At 42.6% G+C, this 24,007-nt stretch overlaps 1 protein-coding gene across 2 annotated transcripts in view; it reads right to left on the bottom strand.

The window, feature by feature from the left end:
* DPY19L4 (dpy-19 like 4) overlaps positions 1-24,007 on the bottom strand; it is a 48,649-nt gene that overhangs the window by 4,631 nt on the left and 20,011 nt on the right. Inside the window, exons 8-17 of one of the 2 annotated variants that reach the window (XM_029063359.2) lie at positions 20,677-20,811; positions 16,856-16,987; positions 16,644-16,742; positions 16,113-16,186; positions 14,139-14,297; positions 13,256-13,375; positions 8,782-8,902; positions 8,149-8,205; positions 4,809-4,891; positions 1,627-1,759 (exon numbers count right to left, since the gene is read on the bottom strand). In XM_029063359.2, the coding sequence (XP_028919192.1) occupies positions 1,627-1,759; positions 4,809-4,891; positions 8,149-8,205; positions 8,782-8,902; positions 13,256-13,375; positions 14,139-14,297; positions 16,113-16,186; positions 16,644-16,742; positions 16,856-16,987; positions 20,677-20,811 (1,113 nt within the window). The remainder of the gene's footprint in view (positions 1-1,626; positions 1,760-4,808; positions 4,892-8,148; positions 8,206-8,781; positions 8,903-13,255; positions 13,376-14,138; positions 14,298-16,112; positions 16,187-16,643; positions 16,743-16,855; positions 16,988-20,676; positions 20,812-24,007) is intronic. The other variant, XM_029063360.2, reaches the window with a different exon arrangement.

Below are 24,007 nucleotides of genomic sequence, written 5' to 3'. Positions count from 1 at the left end.
GGAGAAGTTAAAATACAAAAGCAACCAGAAATCTCAGATTTGGGTTCACTAAATGAAACTATGGGTTCTTTAAACCTATTTTAATATGGCATTTTGATAAATAAATCCATTCCAAAAATTAAATATTATTTGGAACTCTGAAACAATCAGAAATTTCAGTACCAGGCATATAACCAAAGTTAATTGGATTCAGCAAGGATGAATAATTGTTTTATACACAAAAATCTCCTAGATTCTGCTAGAACAAAGGCAAAAGGGACTTCACTCTATTGTCCTTTGACTTAAATCCAAAACATTCCCATTCCTGCACAGAGCCGTAAAAAAGGAATCCCCGATGTTATGCAGGGTTAGGATAAGGGATTTCCTTCCTGATAGCTTCTCATAGAATTTGGGGGAGTATCTCCTGGCACTGGACTGCACTGACTACCTCCAATTCCAGGGAAGCAGCGTGGCGTAGTGGATAGAGCACGGGCCTGGGAATCAGAACGTTGTGGGTTCTAAACCCAGCTCAGCCACTTGTCTGTTGGGTGACTTTGGAAAAGTCATTTCACTTCTCTGTGCCTCAGTTACCTCATCTGCAAAACGGAGATTAAGACTGTGAGCCCCACGTGGGACAGGGACTGTTTCCTACCCTATTTGCTTGTATCCACTCCAGTGCTTAGTACAATGCCCGGCACATAGTAAGTGCTTAGCATAAACCATAATTATTATTATTATTTACACTCCACCAGTGACTGCTGGGGTCCTTGCCCCAAAAGTTGCCCTCTGTTGCCCAATACAGCTTGGAATTGGGGGGCAGGACCATGCTTAAAACATGACCCACATACAGTGCTGCCTGAGTTAGAATGGCATCCCCATGTAAATCAAGGCCATGACAGACACACAAATTGACTCAGGGGAGGTGCACATGGACTCCATTAGACATAAATGAGTACTTTTGAATGGGAAAAATATTATTACTGTTATTTATAATAATAATAATAATGGTATTCATTAAGCACTTAATTGTGTGTCAGGCACTGTACTAAGCACTGGGGAGAATACAAGCAAATCAGGTTGGACAAAGTCCACTGAGAAACAACGCTGCTGCCTCCTTTAGAACCAATTCAATACTAAATCCATTTTTAAAAAACCCCAACTCATTTCCTAAGGAAAGTCCTCAACATAATAATAATAATGTTGGTATTTGTTAAGCGCTTACTATGTGCAGAGCACTGTTCTAAGCGCTGGAGTAGACACAGGGGAATCAGGTTGTCCCATGTGGGGCTCACAGTCTTAATCCCCATTTTACAGATGAGGTAACTGAGGCACAGAGAAGTGAAGTGACTTGCCCACAGTCACACAGCTGACAAGTGGCAGAGCCGGGATTTGAACCAATGACGTCTGACTCCAAAGCCCGGGCTCCTTCCACTGAGCCACGCTCCCTCGGAATGGGTGTTAGCATATTTTGCTGCTATAAAATAAATCAGCCTATGAAGCTCTCCAGACATCTCTTCTCTCATTGACTTTTCTTTTTTTCTATTTGTCTTTCAAATCAATTAAGTATATCTGCATATTCATAGACATATATGGGTAAGGGTCATGGGAAAATCAAAAGATCAGTCCCATCCCCCAGGTGGGACTTACATTTTCATTTCTCTTCAGAAGATCTTCATCATTATAAAGAGGCAAATTTGTCACCATCCACCCAGTACACAACTTAATCACCCCCATTAACTGGGGACTTCCTGCAAACACAGCTGCAACAGGAGCCTGCCTTCTGCAAAGTAAAAAAAAAAAACCCACAAAAAAAAATTTATATTCCAAATGGACAGATCAATGCTTAGGAACACCCTCCAGCATCATTTCTGAAATCTCAGACAGATTAAAATAGAGTCGGAAATTAAGGAAAATGGTCAGTGCTTGGTGAAGACATTGGAATGGGCCTTAGCAGTGTCAACTTTTATAGGCTGGGTAGTTATTGTTCACCAGACTGAAAATATTCTTAAAAAAAGGGAGGAAAGTAACCGGGAGAGGAGCAGAATATGATTTGGCGCACAGCACCATTCAGAAAGTCATATACAGGAAAATACAGGGTTGCTTGGCCACCGGCATTCTTTCTATGGTATTTGCTAAGTGCTTACTATGTGCCAGGCACTGTACTAGGCACTGGGGTAGATACAATCTACTCAGTTTGGACGCAGTCCACGTCCCATCTGAGGCTCACTTTAATCCAAGGTATTTATTGAGCACTTACTATGTGCAGAGCCCTGTACTGAGCATTTGGGAGAGTACAACAGAATTAGCAGACACATTCCCTGCCCATAACAATCTTACTCAGTCTTAATCTCCATTTTCCAGATGAGGTAACTGAGGCACAGAGAAGCAAAACGACTTGCCCAAGCAGACAAGTGGCAGAGCCGGGATTAGAGCCCCAGGCCCTTCTGACTCCCATGCCCGTGCTCTATCCACTAGGCCAACCTCCTTCTCATTAATGAGTTGGCACTAAAATTCCACCCTAGCGGAATTGAGGCGGTGCAAATGAAGAGCCAGTGAGGGACTGCTCTTTGTCCTCTTTCACCATTTCCTTCTCCTCTCATTGCTCTCTTTTCACTTTAAGCGCTTAGTACAGTGCTCTGCACAGAGTAAGCGCTCAATAAATACCACTGATTGATTGATTGATTGAGCAGCCAGAGGGCTTGGTGCTGAAGGCCTGGCTCTAGCACCTACTCTGCTTGGAAGTTGGGAGGTAACATGATGGCTACTGTTGAGGTAGGGGCAGGGCCTCTTCTAGTCATTCCCATTAACCAAGACAGCTCACTTGCTTTCAGACACATTGTTGCTCTTGATGTTACTCTTGACTTCTGCCAATGACTTATTTTACCAAATTTTTAGAAAGGAGGGAAGCAAGTAAGGGATGTTAATAATAATAATGATGATAGTAATAACTGTGGTGCTTGTTAAGTACTTGCTATGTGCCAAGCCCTCTACTAAGCGCTGGGGTAGATACAAGATAATCAGGTCCCCCAGGGGCTCACAGACTAAGTAGGAAGGAGAATAGGGATTTCCCCATTTTGCAGATGAGGGAACTGAGGCACAGAGAAGTCAAGGAACTTGCCTAAGGTCATCCGGTAGGTTTGTGGTGGACGGGGGGATTGGAACCCCAGTCCTCTGATTCCCAGGCCTGTGCTCTATGCCATGCTGCTTCTCGAAGGGAACAAGGAAGCATGGAAATGGTGGGGAAAGGTTAGGAACCGATAGATACCTCCTGACACGGCTGCCTTTATAAGGATTAGGGGTGTTAGAGAGCAGGGGAGGAAAGCAAAGGTATGTCGGGGGGTGGGTGTAGGGAAAAAGGAGAGGGGAAAGGAGGAAGGGAGTGGAGGGAATATTCCCGTTCAGGCTGACCCTTCCCTCAAGAGGACAAACCAAAGAAAACCTTAAGGCAGAAATTAGGTTGAACAATTTATACATTTCTTTCTCTTGTGAAGACTGGCCAAGAATTGCCCTGGCTGTGGCAGTTGATGCTGCAGAACTGTGAGTGTTTCCCCGCCCCCACCCAAAATTCCAAGGTGAAACCCTTCTAGACTGTAAGCTTGCTGTGGGTAGGGAATGTGTCTCTTTGTTGTTACATTTTACTCTCCCACGCGCTTAGTACAGCCCTCAACAGATACAACTGACTGGCCGACAAACCTGTCACGAAGGAATCTGGACCTCAAAGAAGATGAGAAGTGAAGCAAGTCACAGGCCCAGCCTCCCAGAGGGCATGTATCTAAGCTCTCTGAGAAACAGAGACTCAGAGACATAAAGACAGGAACAGAATCAAAGTCCAAAAGAGACTAGTGGTGAAAACTAGTTCGGAAGTTCAATTATGCAGAAACTAAAGACCTACAACAAAAAACCTGATTTTAGTTCAGTGAACTATGCCAACCAAAAAAAGTTTTGATGTGAAAAAATGAAAGGACCGAGAAAGTATATTCCAACTGGCTTCAGTGCGGTAACTAAACAACTAAACCTGGGAATGGAATCAAATACAGCTCAACTGATGCTGAAGAATGCTCAGCATCTAGCTGAGATGGCTTTGTGATGTCTTGTGACTCGTTCAGCTACCGCAGAGAAGCAGCATGGCCTAGTGGCAAGACCAAGGGCTTGGGAGTCAGAGGACATGGGTTCTAATCCTGGCTCCACCACTGGTCTGCTGGGTGGCCTTGGAAAAGTCACCTCACTTTAACGTGCCACAGTTAGCTCATCTGTCAAATGGGGATTAAGATTGTGAGACCCACATGGGACAACCTGATTACCTTGTATCTACCCCAGTGCTTAGAACCGTGCTTGGCACATAGTAAGCACTTAAATACCATAATTATTATTAAAACCTGTTCACAAAGGAGACCCCAGTGCTATTTGTTGGCAAATATGAACACTACTGCAATACTTGCATTATTTTAACTCGCCAACAGCTTTAAGTATTACTTAAAGAGGCAGAGGCAATATATGAGCCAGGAGCCGAAGTAGAGAAAGACAAAGGCAAAAAGAGTCAGAGACGCATAGGCAGATCCTAAAGATGGAATAAAAGAGAAAGTGACAAAGGAAAAGGGGAGAGGGTCAAAATGACACAGAAAGACAAAGAGAGACGCAGAGGCCAAAAAAGTTCATGGACAGGTGTGGAGGGCAGGGGTGAATCTGTCCTTCATCCACTAAGATTTCAACTGATAATTTATAACACCATTTTCCCCAGATCCTTCGGCATGAACTCAACACCAGAGCTTTAAAACAAATTTCTACTTAAATTCATACATTTGAAAATATTTTCTGAATTCCATTCTTACTTTATCCAGGTCATGAGTTCCACTGTATCTGGGTCATAGAATTCCTGCAGTTCAGAAAGCTCTGTCATTATTCTTGGAAAAAACTACAAAGGAAAAAAATACATTTTTACATTGGAAAATATAAAACAATCACAAATCTTCATAATTTTGTAGCCATACTTCAATAAAGCCGATATCCCAATTTAGGGCAGGATGAAAAGTATAATTTCCTGGAAAATTCCTCCTTCACAGGCATGGTACAGAGACTAGCTATGATTTTAAAAAAACAAAACTTGTGCTGCCATGTAAGTGCTTACTTGTAATAGCCATTACTAATGAAATCTTTTTACATCGAAAACCCTCAGAAGAGACCTTCATTGTAATCCCAACTCTGCCACATGCCTATGTGACCTTGAGCAGGTCACATAACCTCTCTGTGACTCAGTTTCCTCATTTGTAAAATGGGTAGTCAATCCCCGTTCCCATTCCTCAGCCTGTAACCATATGTGGGACGGGGGCCATGTTAATGTTGTATTTGTTAAGCGCTTACTATGTGCAGAGCACTATTCTAAGCGCTGGATCTGTATGATCTGACTGCATTGTATCTACTTTAGTGTTTAGTGTTTAGTATCTACTTTAGTGTTTAGCGCAGTGCCTTGCACCATAGTAAGAGCTCAACAAATACTATGATGATGACGATTATTTATTATTACTAAGGAATGGACTAGAGTGAGAGTGGCATTGGCAGGAACAAGAGTTCAAAAGGCATTGTAAGGCATATTTCTGCTGGGTTTGGAGTGAAACGGAAAAGTTTAAAGTCAGGGGTGCAACCTGATGTGAAATGTATGTAAAGGGTTTTTAAGTACAGGACTCACCGATAGCTGAAGTCATTTAATCAATCATTGGAATTGAGGGCTTACTACAGGCAGACAAATGTACTTAGCGCTTGGGAGAGTACAATAAAAAAAAGAATTAGCAAACACGTTCCCTCTCAGCAGTACACCTGGAGAGTTTCCAGTACTCTACTAGGCTATGGGAGGGAGAGTCAAGCAGAGGCAAAGAACAGTGCTTGGCACATAATAAGCACTTAAAAAATATTATCATTATTATACCCATTCCATTCCTAGCTTGGCCAATGGCTAGCGATTGGAAGGCAATCTGTGACAAGTCAAAACTCAACTGTGCTGGGCAGCAGCGGCACGGGACAGAGTCGAGAGCGGAGACTCGAGTTTACTGCGCGGAAGAAGGCTATGGTAAACCACTTTCGTAGTTTTACCATGAAAACCCTTTGGATACGCTACCAGAACAACTGCAGATGGAGGTGGGGCGTTCTGGGAGAGATGTGTCCCTGGAGTCGCTATGGGATCAGAGCCGACTCGAAAGTGTAAGACAAGCAGACACTCTGAAGTGACCTTAGCCTCGTGTAGACACTATGCCGTAACAGCATGATCAAAGAAGCAGACATCAGTCAGAAATGATTAAGGTTTTCCTACATGTCTCCATCTCATGGAACATGCCAAGAGGCTCTCCGATCAGAAACGGACTCTTGGCACAGCACCAAGAGTCATTCGGCCACTTAAAGAACGGATATTAGAACCCCGTCACCTGAGTCATAGAGCTGTGCTCTTAGCCCTGACCAACAGCAGAGCTACTTCATACCTAAAAGTCACTAAATAATATTTTCAGCAATGGATACATTTCTTCCAGCACAGCACAAAAACAATCTTATTCAAGCGAAGAAAATGACGTTCTGGAGCATTAGAATTCCAGTTCTTTGTTTCACCAGATTAGTTTGTTTTTTCCCATGACTCTGCTTCTGGATTCAGTTCAGTGGGATGACATTCTCTCGGTACAGTTGGGTTTAATGTTACAGCTAAACTCACAAACTGGGCTCCATTAATTTGTAATTTTTACATTCATAATAGAGTTTTACTTTTACTTTAATGACCGGGAAGAGAAGCAGCAGCCACGGGGAGGGGCCAGTAATACAAAACTAAAAAGTACAGGGAGGAGGTAAAAGAGGGTGAGGAAAATATGTAGGTCAGAGGGGAGATGTCAAAGCAGGGAAGAGAAAAGAGGGTAGGTGGATAGAGCCGTAAAAGTCACCTGGTTGGAATTTTCAAACTTTAACAGCTCTAGAATTCCCCTGCTCTCCCTTGCTGAGGGACAAGGGAAAATGGAAAAGTATATTTGGGTGGGCATTAATCAATCGATCGTATTTATTGAGCGCTTCCAATGTGCAGAGCACTCCACTAAGTGCTTGGGAGAGTATAATACAACAGAATTGGCAGACATGTTCCCTCCCCATAGTGACTTTACAGTCTAGAGGGGATGTACGCGAGAGATTCTGGAAGCGGCACATCATTCACGAAAAGATTAAGATGCTTCCTCTTTTTCCTATCCACCTGAATCCCTTGTTGCCTGATTCTCTCACTATAAGAAACACTCAGGACATGTTCAGGGAATTGACCTTTTTTCAGGAAAGAAGTATTTGCAATATCTACAGAGTGAGTTCAGGAGGAATTAATTGAAAGTAATTTATTTTATATATATATATATATACACACACACAGACACATAAATAATAAATTACTTACTTATTCATATTAATGTCTGCTCCCCCATAGACTCTAAACTCGCTATGGGTAGGGAATGTTTCTGCTACTTCTATTGTATTGTACTCCCCCAAGTGCTTAGTATGGTGCTGTGCTCATAGTAAGTCCTCAATAAATACCATTGATTGATTGATTGACGAAAATCACAGCATTTTGCACCTGCTTACTGAAGAAACTGGTTTTATTTATTTATTTTTGGGGGGCTGAGGCAACAGGCAGTCAAAACCGCAGGAAAACAATTTTACATCACCCAAGAAGAACAAGAGCACACCAAAAGGGTTTGGGCTACTTGATAATAATAATATTGGTATTTCCTAAGGGCTTACTATGTAGCAAATACTGTCCTCAGCACTGGGGTAGATAGAGGATAAGCAGGTCCTATTTGGGGCTGACAGTCTAAGTAGGAGGGAGAAAAGGTATTGAATCTGCAGATGAGAGACATGAGGCACAGAGAAGTGACTTATCCAAGGTCACACATCCTTAGTGGATAAATAGCGGAGCCAGGATCAGAACTCAGGGCCATGCTGCTTCCCCTAGGCCATGCTGATTCTTCTTGCTAGACACCAAACTGTTTTATAACATTCTCTGGTCACTCACAAAGCTGGGTTCAAGACTGACCTGGGTTTAACAAAGCCCATGCAAAATATCCAGCCCCTGTGTACCATTACTATTTATGTAGTACTGCCTACATGAAATATTACTTTCCTTGTTTAACACTACCCAGTGCAAAATTTTAATTTCCTTACCTCCTTCCATAAGCTAAAACCTATTATAGTGGGTACTGCCATGCTCAGAATGAGAGCCTAAAATATTAAAAACAAAAAAAGGTTATGGATCCTCTGCATTAAAATATCATTGTCATACAATATATTTCAATGATGAAAACTTCATGCATGACTGATGACTAAAACTACATAAAAACTCATATTAAAATTAAGCAGGAGGTACAAATGAAATGTTCCTTAGCGGCATTTTGGTGGCAAATCATCTATTGGAGAATAAAAAAAAGTACAATGAAGAGTCCATATAAACGTTCATGAACTTCTAACTGAAAATCGGATATAAATGAAGTTTAGTTGAAGAACCAGTATTTATCTTAACAATGGAAAAAAAAAATCAAGCCGATACCAATATACTGCACATATACTATTAAATAGCTCTAAGGTACTCTGCCAGTGAAAATGAACACCATAAGATTCTCAAAGAACTGACAACACAGATGAAATTCAAAGAGTTCAAGCCTTCTCATGATACTGTTTCAAGCCCAATTTTTCTACCCCATCAGCCTGGATTATTATCAGCTCTTTAAGTGTCATTGGCATTCCCGATCTTCCACAGTTGGGGGAGATTACACCCTTAGAACGGAATGACTGGCTCACCAGCAATAATGGGTGCACTGCTTTCAGTCGAAGCCACTTGAAAAGTGTCATCCAAAGCTCTGGAGAACATACACCAAATGCTGCAAGCATGCACATATAGGGGGTCCAAAGATATTTCATGCTGGAGAAGAACACAAACATCTAAAGATGAAATTCCACATGTACTTTTGGGTGAACTGTAGTATTTATAAAGCCCTCACTATGTCCTAGACACTGCATTAAGCAGAAGCAGCATGGCTTGGTGGAAAGAGCACGGACTTGGGAGTCAGAGGTCATGGGTTCTAATCCCAGATTCCCCATTTATCAGCTGTGTGACTTTGGGTAAGTCACTTATCTTCTCTGTGCCTCAGTTATCTCATCTGTATAATGGGGATTAAGAATTTAAGCACCATGTGGGACTACCTTGTATCTACCCCAGCACTTAGAACTGTGCTTGGGACACAGTAAGCACTTAACAAATGCCATCATTATTATTGTTATAACACTAAGAAGCAGCTTGATCTAGAAAAAACATCACAGGCCCGGGAGTCAGAGATCCTGGGTTCTAATTCCCGGCTCCGCCACTTGCCCGCTGTGTGATCTTAACTTACCTTCTCTGTGCTTCAGTTTCCTCATCTGTAAAACATGGATTCAATACCTGTTCTCCTTCCTACTGAGACCGTGAGCCCAATGATGAACAGGGATGGTGTCTGACCTGATTACCCTGTATCTACCCCAGTCTTTCCCCTCTCGCACCTGGAAAGTTTCCATTACTCTACCAGTCTCAACTGCAGGAGGGAGAGTAAAACAGAGGCATACGCGTTCCATTCCTAGCCTGGGCAGTGGCCAGCGAGTGGAAGACAATCTGCTACGAGTCAAACTCCCCTGTGCTGGGCAGCAGTGGCATGGGAGAGAGTCGAGAGCGGAGACTCCAGTTTACTGCGTGGATGAGGCAATGGTAAACCACTTCCGTAGTTTTATCGAGAAAACTCGAGGGATACACTACCAGAACGATTGCGGTTGGAGGTGGTGCATTCTGAGAGAGATGTGTCCATGGTGCCGCCTAAGGTCGGAAATGACTACACAGCGTAAGACAAGACCCCAGCGTTAATTATGGTGCTTGCCACATAGCACTTAAATACCATCATCGTTATTACAAGATAAACAGATTAAGACACAACCCTGGCTACGTGAAGGACTCACGGTCTCCTAATGGAAAGGTCTTGGAAAATTTCCTCCCTCCCCTTCTTTCTCACCCCAACCTGAAACCTGGTGAATATTCCCCCATAATTCTACACCGAGGTGAAGAGGCGTGAAGAAGTCGGGTACAACCTGACCTCTGACTTTAGGGCTCAGATTAACTCTTCCTTCACGTGGAACTTGGAAAGCAATCAACTTCAAAACAGAATAGCTCAATGTGGAACTGAGAAACTAAAGCAGTGGAACCAAGGACTAAATTTGTGATGGTTCCTTAAAATGGGGGAAAACTGATGATAGGGAAGAGCATTTTTCTTCTCTTTAATGAACATTACAATCAGTGAATGATCATACATTACAGAATTCAATGGGCAAAAAGGGAAGAAATGATCCTGATATAGAGGAAAGGGTCACCCACTATGGGGCAAGAGGACAAGGAGAAGGGATGGGTTGATGTGATGACACTGACAGACTGGAGAAGAGTTTGTGAGGAAAAAGCAGAGCGGGTGATGAGGAAGGGGTACGGATGTTACAGGAAGGATCGTAAGCAACAGAGATCAAAAGAAACAAGGAATATAATGGAGATGGGAGTACCCGAGAATGGAGAGCTATAACAGGTCTAACTGACTAGAGTGGTTGGGAGGGAGTGCTTCCATCACTATAAGAACAAAATCAAAATATAAAGAGCTCTATATATGCTTGGTGTACCATAATGCCAGATTTTTTTTTTCTTGAGCTATAGGAATTAAATAGCATCTGGAGAAAGTTTAGAAGGCTAATGAGCAAGAGAGTAATAAGCACTGCAGACATTGTGAGGCTTGATATAAGTGGCATGTACTGTACTTTGAAAAGTTTTTCAATAGTTTCAGAGAATGTTGGTTCAGATTATGTTTCTATGATGTATGGATCCTGCAAGAATGGTGACAAACCTTCCATGTGCAGAAAACTTTATTTTCTTTAGTGCATCTGGAAGGTTCTACTTTTGTTCCTTAATTCAATATCAGTTTTGGATGTGACACACCAACCTCCCCACAACCCAAAACAAACAAACAAAAAAAACCCAAAAAAACCTCCACAGATTTACAGAGAAAAGTGGCAGAATCCTAGCTACTAGCTAGCTTGGCCACCTACAAGACTAGACTGTCTGAAGAAGAAACTCTTCAGTCTCATAAGAATATTTCATCTTTTTTGGGATTACTACAAATCCCTTCTTTCGGCTTGCCCAGTCAAATGCAACACCAGACATGTCTGGGAGAGACCGAAGTAACTTTGTCTCCTTCCCGTTTCCTCTTGGGACAGAAGGGATGACTCCTGAGATGTCAGGAGGGAGTTTCGGGAAAATTTCTAGACTAGGCTATATCCCCCTCTAGACTGCAAGCTCGGTGTGGGCAGGGAACCTGTCTACCAACTCTGTTGTATTCTCCCAAGCGCTTGGTACACCCCGTAAGCACTCAAAAAAATTCACTGATGGATTGATTCTCTGCTGGACTCCAAAGCAGATAAGGTTACAATAGGTTTAAACTTGAGTTGGGCTTTCACCCAGCCATTTAAAAGCACGGCTCTACTTGAGATGAGAGGTTTACAGGTGCATGCCTGTCTTCAAAGTCGCTTCTAGCAGGCCAGACTCAGTAGGTGGTAAAAGCAGAAAATAAGGGAAAAAAGTAGGAAAACAGCCTAAGTAGGATTTCGGCCATATCTGGGATCAGTCCCAGCTGGTCTGGGCATTCCACCAGACAGAAACAACAGCTGGGTGGAGGGAGGAAGCTGGCTGGGTTTCATGGGGTTGGCTCCTTATGTCAGAGCCAAGGTAACTTTTATTTTGAATGAAAACATCTATCCTTAGCCCATGACACAAAGACTAGGCCAATTCAACCGGGAGTATTATTGCTAGTTGGTTTTGTTAATCCTCACTGGGAAGCCCGAGAGTTAGATCAGTGCCCTTGTCCCTTCCTTAAGAGAAGAAAATTAAGGCCAAAAACTGTCTGTTCCCAGCCTTAGTCTAAGAGGAAGGAGAGAAAGGGGGAATGTCCTTGACTGACAGCTCAAAAACCCTGAGATGCCCTCCTTTGGAGGGTTTAGCTTAGAAAAGACATCTGAATGGCTTGGAGAAAACACAAAGCTTATTTTTTATGGTATTTGTTAAGTGCTTACTAAGTGCTGGGGAAAATACAAGTTTATCAACTTGGATGCCGTCCTTGTCCCACATAAGGCTCGTGGTCTGAAATTCCCATTTTCCAGATGAGGTAACTGAGGCACAGAGAAGTGAAGTGACTTGCCCAAGGTCATACTGCAGAGGAATGGCAGAGCCGGGATTAGAAACCAGGTCCTTCTAAGTCCCAGGCCTATGCTCTATCCACTAGGCCACGCTGCTTCTCTCAAGCACCTTGGTCTTTGAACAGATGTCCCAAATAAATAATAAACACGCCAATAAAAATGGGTTCCTGAGAATTCTGTCACTTGGGATCACCGGCTTTTTCTGATATATTTTGCTTTCGAGAGAGTAGTATGCTTATCCAAGAGAACGGGTGCTATGTCTAAGGGTGCCGAATAAGGGTAGATAATAAAAAGTGTCAATAATATGTAGTTGAAACTGTAAAGCTCAGCCAATGAGCTTAAAGTCTGTGTAGAGCTTGAACCGTGGTCAGCAATACTATGTTGACTTTTGGACCCAGGCAGAGAGATGGGAGAAACACTGGAATAAGGAGCAAATGAAAATAGAATTGGCTGTTAGGATTAAGCAGTTTCAGGCCTCAATTTCTTTCTGTGGACTTTATTATAAATTACTGGGAGCCCTGATTTTGATGGAGGCAGAAAAGCGAGCTGAATGCAGAGTAAAAAACAATTGTGATTTCAAAAGACTTCAATTCACTAAGAAAAAAACAAATAACCTTGTTGTCTGAGGATTCTATTCCAGGTTCCCAAAGTTCAAAAGGAGTAGTACATGGGACTATAAAAAATATATCTGAAAACTGACTTGAGTAAAATAAGCATCTGACTAAGGTTAATTAGCCAATTGGGGGGGAAATGGATAATAAGAGACATGAAGCAATTGTTAAGCCTCACATTCACCGCCCAACTGAAGTGAAATCCAGAAAAAGTTTGCATGGTTCTGGTTTGCTATGGTTAAAAAAAAAACAGGTACTGTCTAACAGTGTTAGCACTCAGAACAATGGCTTGCTTCCTGAAGAAAGTCACATATCTAGTCTAAGTCTATATTCTTCTCCCAGCCAGACATTACTTATCTCGATCAAAATATAAAAGTCACACCCAAAACGAGATCAAATAAAATGACACTTACCCTTCCAAGACCATTGCAAGAGAACCCAGCAAAATAGTGTGAATCACATGATAAACAATTTCAGGTCTTTCTCCGATTCTCCCATCTTCAAGAGTAACTGTCTCTCTCAAGGGCTCACCACTGGGCATGGAAAAGATACAGATAGAGGTTTTTACCACATATTTGCAAACCAACCTTCTTGAGAGATTAACTGTTCCTGGCTACCTGCTGTAGGTGGCCTTTAAGAGGCTGTCAGCCATTCAAGTAGCCCTGGGCTGATTACAAACCTGATCTGTAATTTTAACCAAAAGGTAGCAGCAAATGAGAAGAGGGTGATTTTCCATGCAGGGCTAGCTATCACAGGACTAGCTCAAACTGGTTCCTGCTAGGCCTCCTCCCTGAGCAGCTGAAACATCCTCAAACCAACCTGGCTACCTAGAGGTCCCCTAAAAACCAGAAAGTAGCCCAAGGCTGGGCCTCAACCTGCCTCAGCTTGGTCAGAGAGCCCAGGGTTAGAAAATATCCCACCTTGTTATCTATCAATGGTCTCACTGTGGGCGGGGAATGTAACTATCAAGTCTGTTATACTGTACTCCCAAACCTTTAGTACAGTGCTCTATTTGTTTTTTGTTAAGCGCTTACTATGTGCCACACACTGTTCTAAGCACCAGGGTAGATACAAGGTAATCAGGTTGTCCCACGCTGGGGCTCACAGTTTCAATCCCCATTTTACAGATGAGATAACTGAGGCACAGAGAAGTGAAGAGACTTGCCAAAATCACATAGCTGATACGTGGCGGAGCTGGGATTAGAACCTATGACCTCTGACTCCCAAGCCTGTGCTCTTTCCATTAAGCCACACTGCTTCTCAATAAATACCACTGACTGATTGATTGGTCCTCACCTGATTTTCCTAAAAATAACCTGCATCATGGAAAAAAGGCAGATCGTTAATACCAAAATATAGAAAGGTAATAGTGATGACTGTGTGAGCCGCAAAAAAAACTCCTGAGATGGGGCTTGGAGGGACTCCTGACAGAGAAGCCAATTCATGGTAAAATTCCTAGTAAAGATAAAAACAGAAATTAAAAACATCCATGATATTCCAGATCAACTAAAAACACGCTTAGTACAGAGCTCTGCTCACAGTAGGTACTCAATATATACTATTTACTGATTGATTCGATTTCGTTGGTGGAGCCACAACCTGAAAACATTATTCGGCAAATATGCTTGGTTGTCAAAATACTGTGTCACCAAAACAACCTACTTCTAAAAGATTTTCCATCAGAAACATACCAATATGACAGTTTGAAAAGAACAGAAAACTAAAATAGGACACATCAAAACTCATGCTCTTGGGCACCTTTCAAAAGACAAGAAAGCTGAAGCTAAGATAATTATGCAGTGTTCTCAGGGAAGCGATACAAACCCTTAGTCACAGCCAGACAAAAACAACAACAAACTTTTATCCTACAGAAGGAACCGGCTCTGTCAAGCCAGGTTCCAGTCTTCTTTCAAAATATGTGTTTAGATCATCGTCCACTTCCGTGGTCAAAGCCATTTCTGTGGTTTTTTTCCTAGTAACATGTTACGCAAATGGTTCTAAGACAGTCTGGCAACAGGCCCTGGGGCAGTCAGGACAAGCCTGTGTATGGGGCAATCAATTGACAAGATGGGGATACATTGGCTCGTGGTGACTGTGGGCTCTGAAGTCCCAGAATCCAGACCAAATGGAGGAGCCCTCTTTGGTGACTCTTGCCTTCCTGAGGCAGCCACACCTCTGAGACGATCTCTTACAAAAGCCGGGTGGATAGGGTCTATTGAGGGCCAACTAACAATGGCCCAGTTTGGGCCTGGCAAACTGCCTGTGACTGCTCAATGCCTCCACCTATTTTCTCACTTCCATCTTGCCTTTTCTCCTGCTGCTTTCCTTTCCCCACTCACATATCTGGTCTTGCCCCCGTTCCCAACTTTGAGCTCTGATCGCACCTGATCGCAATACATTTGCACTACTACAAGCTATAGCTGTCATCGTTTATTACTAATGTCAGGTTCTACTAGTCTTTTACCCTACACTAAGAAAGCTTAAATGAATTCACCATTAATGTTAGCAATTTTTGTGGGCAGAGTCCTACAAATTTATCACCCCAAGGGCAAAACACCAATTTTTCTGATGGCTTCCTCAATTTGCCTAGAAAACATCTGACTACAGATACTTCCCTCTCAAATTCCAGTTGCCTCTGACCCCAAACCTTGCATGATGTCCAGCATGTGAGGGGGATGTGGGGTACTCACATATATCCCCTCCTCTCTATGGCTAGTCTAGACCTTGTCTCTGTCTCGAAACTGTCCTGGAGGAGGTGAGGGCCACAGTAGGTGACCAGAGTTGACTTCTCTGACACTGATGGACCTCATCCTAGCCTGCTTTTGGTGGTTAAATTCTTAGGCCTGCCAAACTCCTCCGCTCCTTCAGCTCATCTTACCTTGAAGTCCCTCCTCTACTGTTTTTTTTACTTTATGGTATTTGCTAAGCACTTACTATGTGCCGGGCACTGTACTAAGCACTGGGGTAGATACAAGCTAATCAGGTTGGACCAGCTCCATGTCCCACATAGGGCTCCCAGGATTAATCCCCAATTTATAGATGAGGTAACTAAGGCACAGACAAGTTCTACTTCGCATGCAATTGTCACACAGCTCTAAGATATGTTAAAGCAACATTTCTAAGGTTTTGAGCACAACTCACTTATACCCAAAAAACATAAATGCAACCTTAAATATGTCCTCTAGGGAGAACAAATTGCTCTGTATTTCATTGCTCATTCAACTTTTCCACACTAAGCTTTTCAGAGAGCAGTAATTTCTTCAAACTTACTTTGTCATGTTTAGCCCAAATTTCACTTCAAGGAATTTTAAAACATGGCCATTTTCTCTGTTTGGAACAAAACTCTGAAAAGATAGTTAAAAAGAGACAGTAAAGAGATTCTGCAGTAGTTTAAACATTTCTAAATTGTGCTTCTAAATGGTTAATATTCTCAGACACAAATATGAAAATTAAAATCAAAATTGAATAGTGAGTGCAAGAAATATATCCAGATTCAATCTTAGGCCCCGCTAACTCACCCACCTTCTGGGGACCCTCACTTGCTTCTGAATAGAGTCTTAACACTGGGTCATGATGAAATTTATTTTCATTGGCTAAAAATAATTTTCTTTTAAGGAAAAAAGGTTTAATGCTGTACCAAAGCCCCATAAACCATTTAGGAAGCCTCTTTTGAACAAAGGTCACATGACAGTTATACGGTGAAGGCATTTGAACCATTTTTGTGGAGTCGCATGATTTATACGGTAATGTCTGAACCAACGTATGTTTTCGTTTGCCTTCCTTTTGACACGAGTGTCTTACCTTCATTACAATGTTCAGGGTCACTGTGAGTGTAAACACCAAGTAAAAATGCATTACTTTCAACATTTTAGCTATGAGTGATCCTTTTTTCACATTCAGCTGTGGAAAAAAGATTAGAATAAAGATGATGAACATTAAATAAGATTTACTGCAAAACTCAGCAAGAACAAAAACAAACCACAAAACCCACAAAGAGATGCCATCCTGATTACCTGCAGGCATTTAGTAAACATTAAGGCTGCTACTAAGCTTAATAATGGAGACACCAATAAAGCTGGATTCTCAAACTGTAAGAGATATCCCAGGAAGAGAGAAAATAAGTAGATTTTGTACACTTCATGCACCTGTTGGAAAAATAAAATCAATTAAAATTAAATTAGGTTTTAAAAACACTTCTTGCTTTTAGTTTAGTTGAGCTTAAATGTATGTGAGAGCAGACTGTCATGACCATAAAAATCTATAATTTTAGTATTTCTGTAATATCTCATTTTCTATGATTCAAGATCCTAGTATAATGCCATCCACTCAGTGAGTACTTAATAGGTTGCAGATAGTACTATGCCTAAAGTAAGACACTAGTAATAATAATGACTTTTATTATTATTATGGTATTTGTTAAGCGCTTACTATGTGCCAAGCACTGTACTAAACTCTGGAGTAGATACAACATAATCGGGTTGGACAAAGTGCCTGTCCCACGTGGGATTTGCAGTCTTAATCCCCATTTTACAGATGAGGGAACTGAAGTCCAGAGCAGTTAAGTGACTTGTCCAAGGTCACAGAGCAGACAAGGGGTGGAGCTGGGATTAGAACCTAGGTCCTCCGACTCCCAGGCTCATGTTCTACCCTCTAGGCCACGTCGCCTCCTGTTTATGTTTAATAAATGTTTATGAATCTGATAGTGTATTAAATACAAGAAACTCTTCCCACCGCATCTTAATTTTGCAACTAATCTTCTCCCTCTCCGAGTGGATATCACGATTATTTGAATGAATAACATTTCATACTTCTTTCAGGATATAATTCTCCTTCCTTTCATGGCATTTCCAGATATTAATTATTAAAACATTTCAGAAATGCTGATGAATTTTGGGAATGATTAGCATTTTCAACCAAACATCTCAAATACGGTTCAACTTCCTATTCCTTTTTTGCTACAGAGGATGAGTTGTCTATAAAACATATTCAATATTTATACTGAAAAAGCTCTAAATTTTCTTTCATTGATTGTACACAACATGAACCTGCAAATATTGATCCAATAATTTTTAGATTTTATAATCATAAGTTCCCACTGTAGATTTATAATATGTGGATCTTTACAACGAGGCTGGTCAGGACCAAAAGAAAGGAGGAGGGAAAGAGGAAGGATGAGAGGAAGTGGGGAAGGTGGATGACAGTGGCACTGGGCCCCTCACCAAATAGGACCATTGGTTGCCTGGGGAGAAGAAGGAAGGGATCATGGATTTCCCTGATTCCAGACTGTGCTGCCACAGGCTCTGTTAATGATGGTATTTGTTACGCGCTTACTATGTAAGCACTGTTCTAAATGCTGAGGTAGATATGAGATGATCTCATACGCATACGTATGATCATACAGATGATCTCATAAGAGATCATAGAAGCAGCGTGGCTCAGTGGAAAGAGCCCGGGCTTGGGAGTCAGAGGTCATGGGTTCAAATCCTGGCTCTGCCACTTGTCAGCTGTGTGACTTTGGGCATGTCACTTCACTTCTCTGTGCCTCAGTTCCCTCATCTGTAAAAATGGGGATGAAGACTGTGAGCCTCACGTAGGACAACCTGATTACCCTGTATTTACCCCAGCGCTTAGAACAGTGCTCTGCACATAGTAAGCGCTTAACAAATACTAACATTATTATTATCATCAAGTTGGACACGATCCCTGTCCTATATAGGGCTCAAAGTCTTAGTCCCCATTTTACCGATGAGATAACCGAGGCACAGAGAGGTGAAGTGACTTGCCCAAGGTCACAGAGAAGACAAGTGACAGAATTGGGGTTAGAACCCAGGTCCTTCTGAATCCCAGGCCCATGCTCTATCCACGATGCCATACGGCATCTCTGTTCCATCTTTGCCTTACTCCAGGTCTCCCACCGAGAGGCAGCACTATTGCCCTGGAGCAGGGAAAAGGGAGGATCCTGGTCCAGACTGGGGTAGTTTCTGGGAAAGTGGTGGGGTGACACGAAGGCCAATGGGGTCCCCGCCCTACCCTCTGCCTTGGGGTTCTTCCAGGAAGATGTCACCTTGGGGCTAGGATTCCCACCTAGGCTGCCCAGCTCGCCCAAGCCTCCAGCTGCTCCCAGCAGGAATGCTAACCTAGGCTGGCACCAGCTCCACAAATAACACCGGTGACACAAAGTCTAGGGCCAGACCCACACCACAATCAAAGTAGTGACTTTGCGACCCTGGACCCACAGGGGGCTCGACTGCTTCTGAGGTTAGACCTGAGTCTTAATCTTTCCTCTTCAGATTTGGTATGCAATTTGCCACTCACAATTTCGCCTGTTAATAATCTAAGAGAAGGTGGTTTCTATTTTATAGGCAAGAATAGGCGATGGAGGCCACGCCTGACCCGCAGAAAGCCTAATGAGAGGGTGGAAAACTGGTTTAGAGATTCCACCAAAGTATTAACAGCCCTGACTAACCTGCCTTGTTCACCATGGAGAGTTGTTCCTCTTACTATTTGATAGGGTGAATATACTGAGTCACTAGAGAAGGGTGTTATTGTCCGGAGATTACATTCTTGTACTGGCTTCTAATTATCTTTGGAGCTGGACGGTTGCCATCCAGGGAAGCTGGTGGCCCCAAATTCCCCTCACCCCCACCTACCTGGAGCCTAGGGAGCACCCCTCTAACCAGCTGGCAGTGAGGAAGGGGTGACAGGACAGGACAGGACAGAGGGGATGGAAACATCTAAAAGGCTTCAATTAACGGCATATGTACCAGGCTATCCACCAAGGCGGGCTTGGAAGTGAGACTAATGGAACCTCACCTCCGGTCTGCATGAAAAATGGTCATTCATTTATTCCTTCGATCGTATTTACTGAGTGCTTACTGTGTGCAGAGCACTGTATTAAGTCCTTAGGAGAGTACTGTCATAGCCTTAGACTTGTCCCAGGTATATCTGAACCCCAAATAGATCCTTCTTCCAAAAAGTGATCTTCACAACATATTTTCTCTGGGCAGATATGGCTGTTTCCTGAGAAGCCCTCAACTTTCTCCATAACTCCCTATCTAAACACTGGAGAAAGCCTGGGTGGCACAAACACCACAACCCATGTTTTTCAAAAAGAGATACCCTAAGTCAATATATTAGACTCCCAGAGGAAGATGAAGGGTGGTTTTAAGATGAAGCTTAATTTCTCACTGAAAGAAGTGACACATCGAAATTATACAATACAGCAGCATATAATAATGATAATGAGTCATTAATCGACTCATCCAAAATTTGGTACTTGTCCCCTGCCTTTTCCCTCTATCAATCAATGGTTTTTATTGAGTGCTTACTGTGTGCAGAGCAATGTACTAAGCACTTAGCACTGTCTTCCTCTAAAAGAAGGGAATCAGGTGTGGTATAAACCCTGTGGCTTACAAACTTTTGGCAAACCAGGGCAGAAAACTGGGTCAGGGGAAAGAGAGAGTAGTTTTGCCAATTTAGCTGCCCTTATAATAGATTTAAATGCACGGAGAAAGAGACAAGACAGAAGAGGAACTAGAAAAAAAAGCTATGAAAACACACACAGACACCCAGTACTGCAATAAAATGGCATCTGCACTAAAATATGCTTCTACAACTTACATTCTTCCCTAATTTGGTCTCAATCGCCCTAACTGAACTGATGAGGTTAAGAAATTCTGTGTAACTAGCATTTTCAAAAATACGTAAAAAAACTAACATTGCTTTTTAACAATTTTCAAAAATACATAAAAAACAAACATTTTTAGAATACACAGAAATGTTGAAAACGTCACAGAGCACTTTAACGTTTGGATTGACTTTCATAAAGTAATACCTTGTCTGTCTGTACCAAGGAAAAGCTGTCCAGCAGGAAGAGAGAAATTGCTTGAAGGAAGAGGAGATAGTGACTGTATTCCCACATCATCATGAAAGTATATGTCGAAGCACTCACCAACAGGTAGCAGAACCTCTAGGGAAAACAAGAGAAATAACCTAAATGCCAAAAAACTTGGTCACTACTACCGTTCATTAGGTCATTTCCTAAAATGTACAGATGAACATTTCCAATCAATCATATTAATCAAGAGCTTACTGCGTGCAAAGCATTATACTAAGATCTTGGGAGAGTACATTATAACCAAGAAGACACGTTCCCTCCCCACAAGGAGCTTATGGTCTTCAGCCAGAGACAGATAATACAAATACATTTCGGATATATACAATAGTGCTTTAGGTTAAGGGAGGGGTGAATAAAGGACACAATTCAAAGTGCAAGGGTGACAAAGGAACGAGCGGGAGAAGAGGAATGAGGGCTTAGTTGGGAAGGCCTCTTGGAGATGTGTTTTAATAAAGCTAATTTATCTGTAATTTATTTATATTAACGTCTGACTCCCCCCGGCCCACCCCAGATTTTATAAGCTCCTTGTGGGCAAGGAATGGTATTCATTCATTCAATTGTATTTACTGAGCACTTACTTTGTGCAAAGAACTGTACTAAGCACTTGGGAGAGTACAATAAAACAACGTATCTACAACTCCACTGCTTTGGGCTCTGCCAAATGTTTAGCACAGTGCTCTGCATACGGTGTTCAATAAATACTACTGACTGATGGATAAGGAAAAACCTGTTGACAGAGAGTGAGAAACCCTGAAATGGTCTAGTAAGGGACATAAACAAGTTTCTATTCCTGAAGATCTTTACCTGCCTTGGATGGTTTAGTAATTTCCTTGCTTTTAAAATTGACAAAGCCCCTTCAAAATGCTGCTGTTCTAGAGTTTGTGCCCTCCTCTCATCCCACCAAGAGATGCAAAAAAAAAAAAAAAGGACAGGAAAGTGAAACTAAAAGTGAAATGAGAATGAAACAGAAAAGCAAGAGATTAAGAAGGACATCAAAAAAGAACTTGTGCCATAAAGAGAGTTTGAAAAGTCAAAGTCAATGTGTTATAAAACTGAAACAGTGCAATATAGAAATGTTGTCAGTTAAAAAGTCTTAAGTCAAGGACTTTCTCTGCTAGGTTCTTCTGCTAATTCACTCCCCGTAGCTCAGCAGCTGAAAAAAAATCAATCTGTCCTGAGCAAACTGTATCCAGTTTGAGCTGTGCATCCTTCCTGTCTCACAAGCCCGGAACCTTGGCGTTATCCTTGACTCCTCTCATTCGTCCCACATATTCAATCCAACACTAAACCCTGTCGGTTCCACCTTCACAGCCGCTAAAATCCACCCTTTCCTCTCCATCTAAACTGCTGCGATGGTACTACAATCACTTATCCTAAGCCACCTTGATACTATATGTCTCCTGGCTGACCTTCCAGCCTCCTGTTTCTTCCCACTCCAGGTCCATACTTCACATTCAGGATACGTCACCCCACTGCTCAAAAACCTCCAGTGGTTGCCCATCCACGTCCGCATCAAACAAAAACTCTTCACCACTGGCTTCAAAGCACTCAATCACCTTGTCCCCTCTTACCTCAGGTGGCTTCTCTCTTACTATGGCCTAGCCCTCACAATTTACCCCTTTAATGCTAACCTTCTCACTATACCTGATCTTGTCTATTTCCCTGCCGATCCTCACCCACGTCCCACCTCTGGCCTGGAACGCCCTCCCCCTCCTCAAATTTGACAATTACTTTCCCCCGCTTCAAACTCTTATTGAAGGCACATCTCCTCCAAGAGGTCTTCCCTAACTCCTCCTTTCCTCTTCTCCCACTCTCTTCTGCATCACCATGACTTGCTCGCTTTATTCATCCTCCCTCCCAGTCCCACAGCATTTCTGTACATATCTGTAATTTATTTATTTACACTGTCTGACTCTCCCTCTAGACTGTAAGCTGGTTGTGAGCAGAGAATGTGCCTGCTTATTGCTATTTTGTACTCTCCCAAGTGCTTAGTACAGTGCTCTGCACACAGTAATCAGTCAAATAGGAGTGGATGAATGATTGAATTGGGTCAAATGAAGCCATATGAAGAAACTGTGAAGAGAATGCAGCTGGAACTTCCCATTCCAATTGTAAATTCCAGCTTCAGCACATACAAGTTCCTTGCCTAGCTTAAAACCTAATACAGTTAACTACTTCTGGCATATTATCTCAGTTTCAAGTAACTTCGCCTCTCCTACCTTTCCCAGAAATATCTCAAGGAGCTCTCCCACCTCCTCTCAAAATCTACCCCCTCCTTCCAAGCTTCCAACACCCAGTCCCTTCACACCTTACCCAAACACTTGCCCCCTTCCTTTTTCCCTCCCTGATTGCCATCTTCAACTACCATCTTCAACTTCCTCCCCACTGGCTTTCAAACATGCTTAAGTTTCCCCTGGCCGAAAAAACCCTCCCTTGACCCCATTGCTCCCTAAACTTCTCACCCTAACTCTCTCTTACCATTCCCCTCCAAACTCCTTGAGCGAGTTGTCTACACTCACTTTCTTAAGTTCCTCTCCTCCAATTCCCTCCTTGACTCCCTCCAACCTGGCTTCCGCCCCATCACTCCATGGAAACTGCCCGCTCAAAGGTCATCAATGATCTCCTTTTTGCCAAATCCAACGCCCTTATTCCATCCTAATCCTGCTCAACCTCTCAGCTGTGAACCACCCCCTCCTCCTCAAAACATTAACCTTGGCTTCACTGACACTTGTCTTCTCCTGTATTTTTTTTAAGTGGTATTTGTTAAGCACTTACTAAGTGCCAAACACTGTACTAAGCACTGGAGCAGGTACCAGTTATTGAGTTTGGACCGTAATCCATGTCCCACATGGGGCTCACAGTCTTAATCCCCATTTTACAGATGAGATCACTGAAGCACAGAGAAGTTAAGTGACTTGTCCTTGGACACAGAGCTGACAACTGGCAGAGCTGGGCTTAGACTCCCAGGCTCTTTCCACTAGGCCACACTGCTTCTCCATGTTCTCCTCCTATCTCTCTGGCTGCTCATTCTCAGTCTAGTTCACAAGCTCCTCCTCTCTCCCCTGCCCCTTAACTCTAGGAATCCTTCAAGACTGAGTTCTCGATCCCCTTCTATCTCCATCTACACCCACTTCCTTTGAGAACTAATTCACCCCCATGGATGCAACTACCATTTTTATGCGGATGATTGCCCAAACTACCTCTCCAGCCCTGTCTCCCTTTTTCTCTGTAGTCTCATATTTCCTCCTGCTTTCAGGACATCTCTACT

The sequence above is a fragment of the Ornithorhynchus anatinus genome, chromosome 4 (genome assembly GCF_004115215.2).
Source record: "Ornithorhynchus anatinus isolate Pmale09 chromosome 4, mOrnAna1.pri.v4, whole genome shotgun sequence".
Lineage (NCBI taxonomy): Eukaryota > Metazoa > Chordata > Mammalia > Monotremata > Ornithorhynchidae > Ornithorhynchus > Ornithorhynchus anatinus.
The sequence above is the reverse complement of the archived record's forward strand: the minus strand, read 5'-3'. Positions and strand labels throughout refer to the sequence as shown.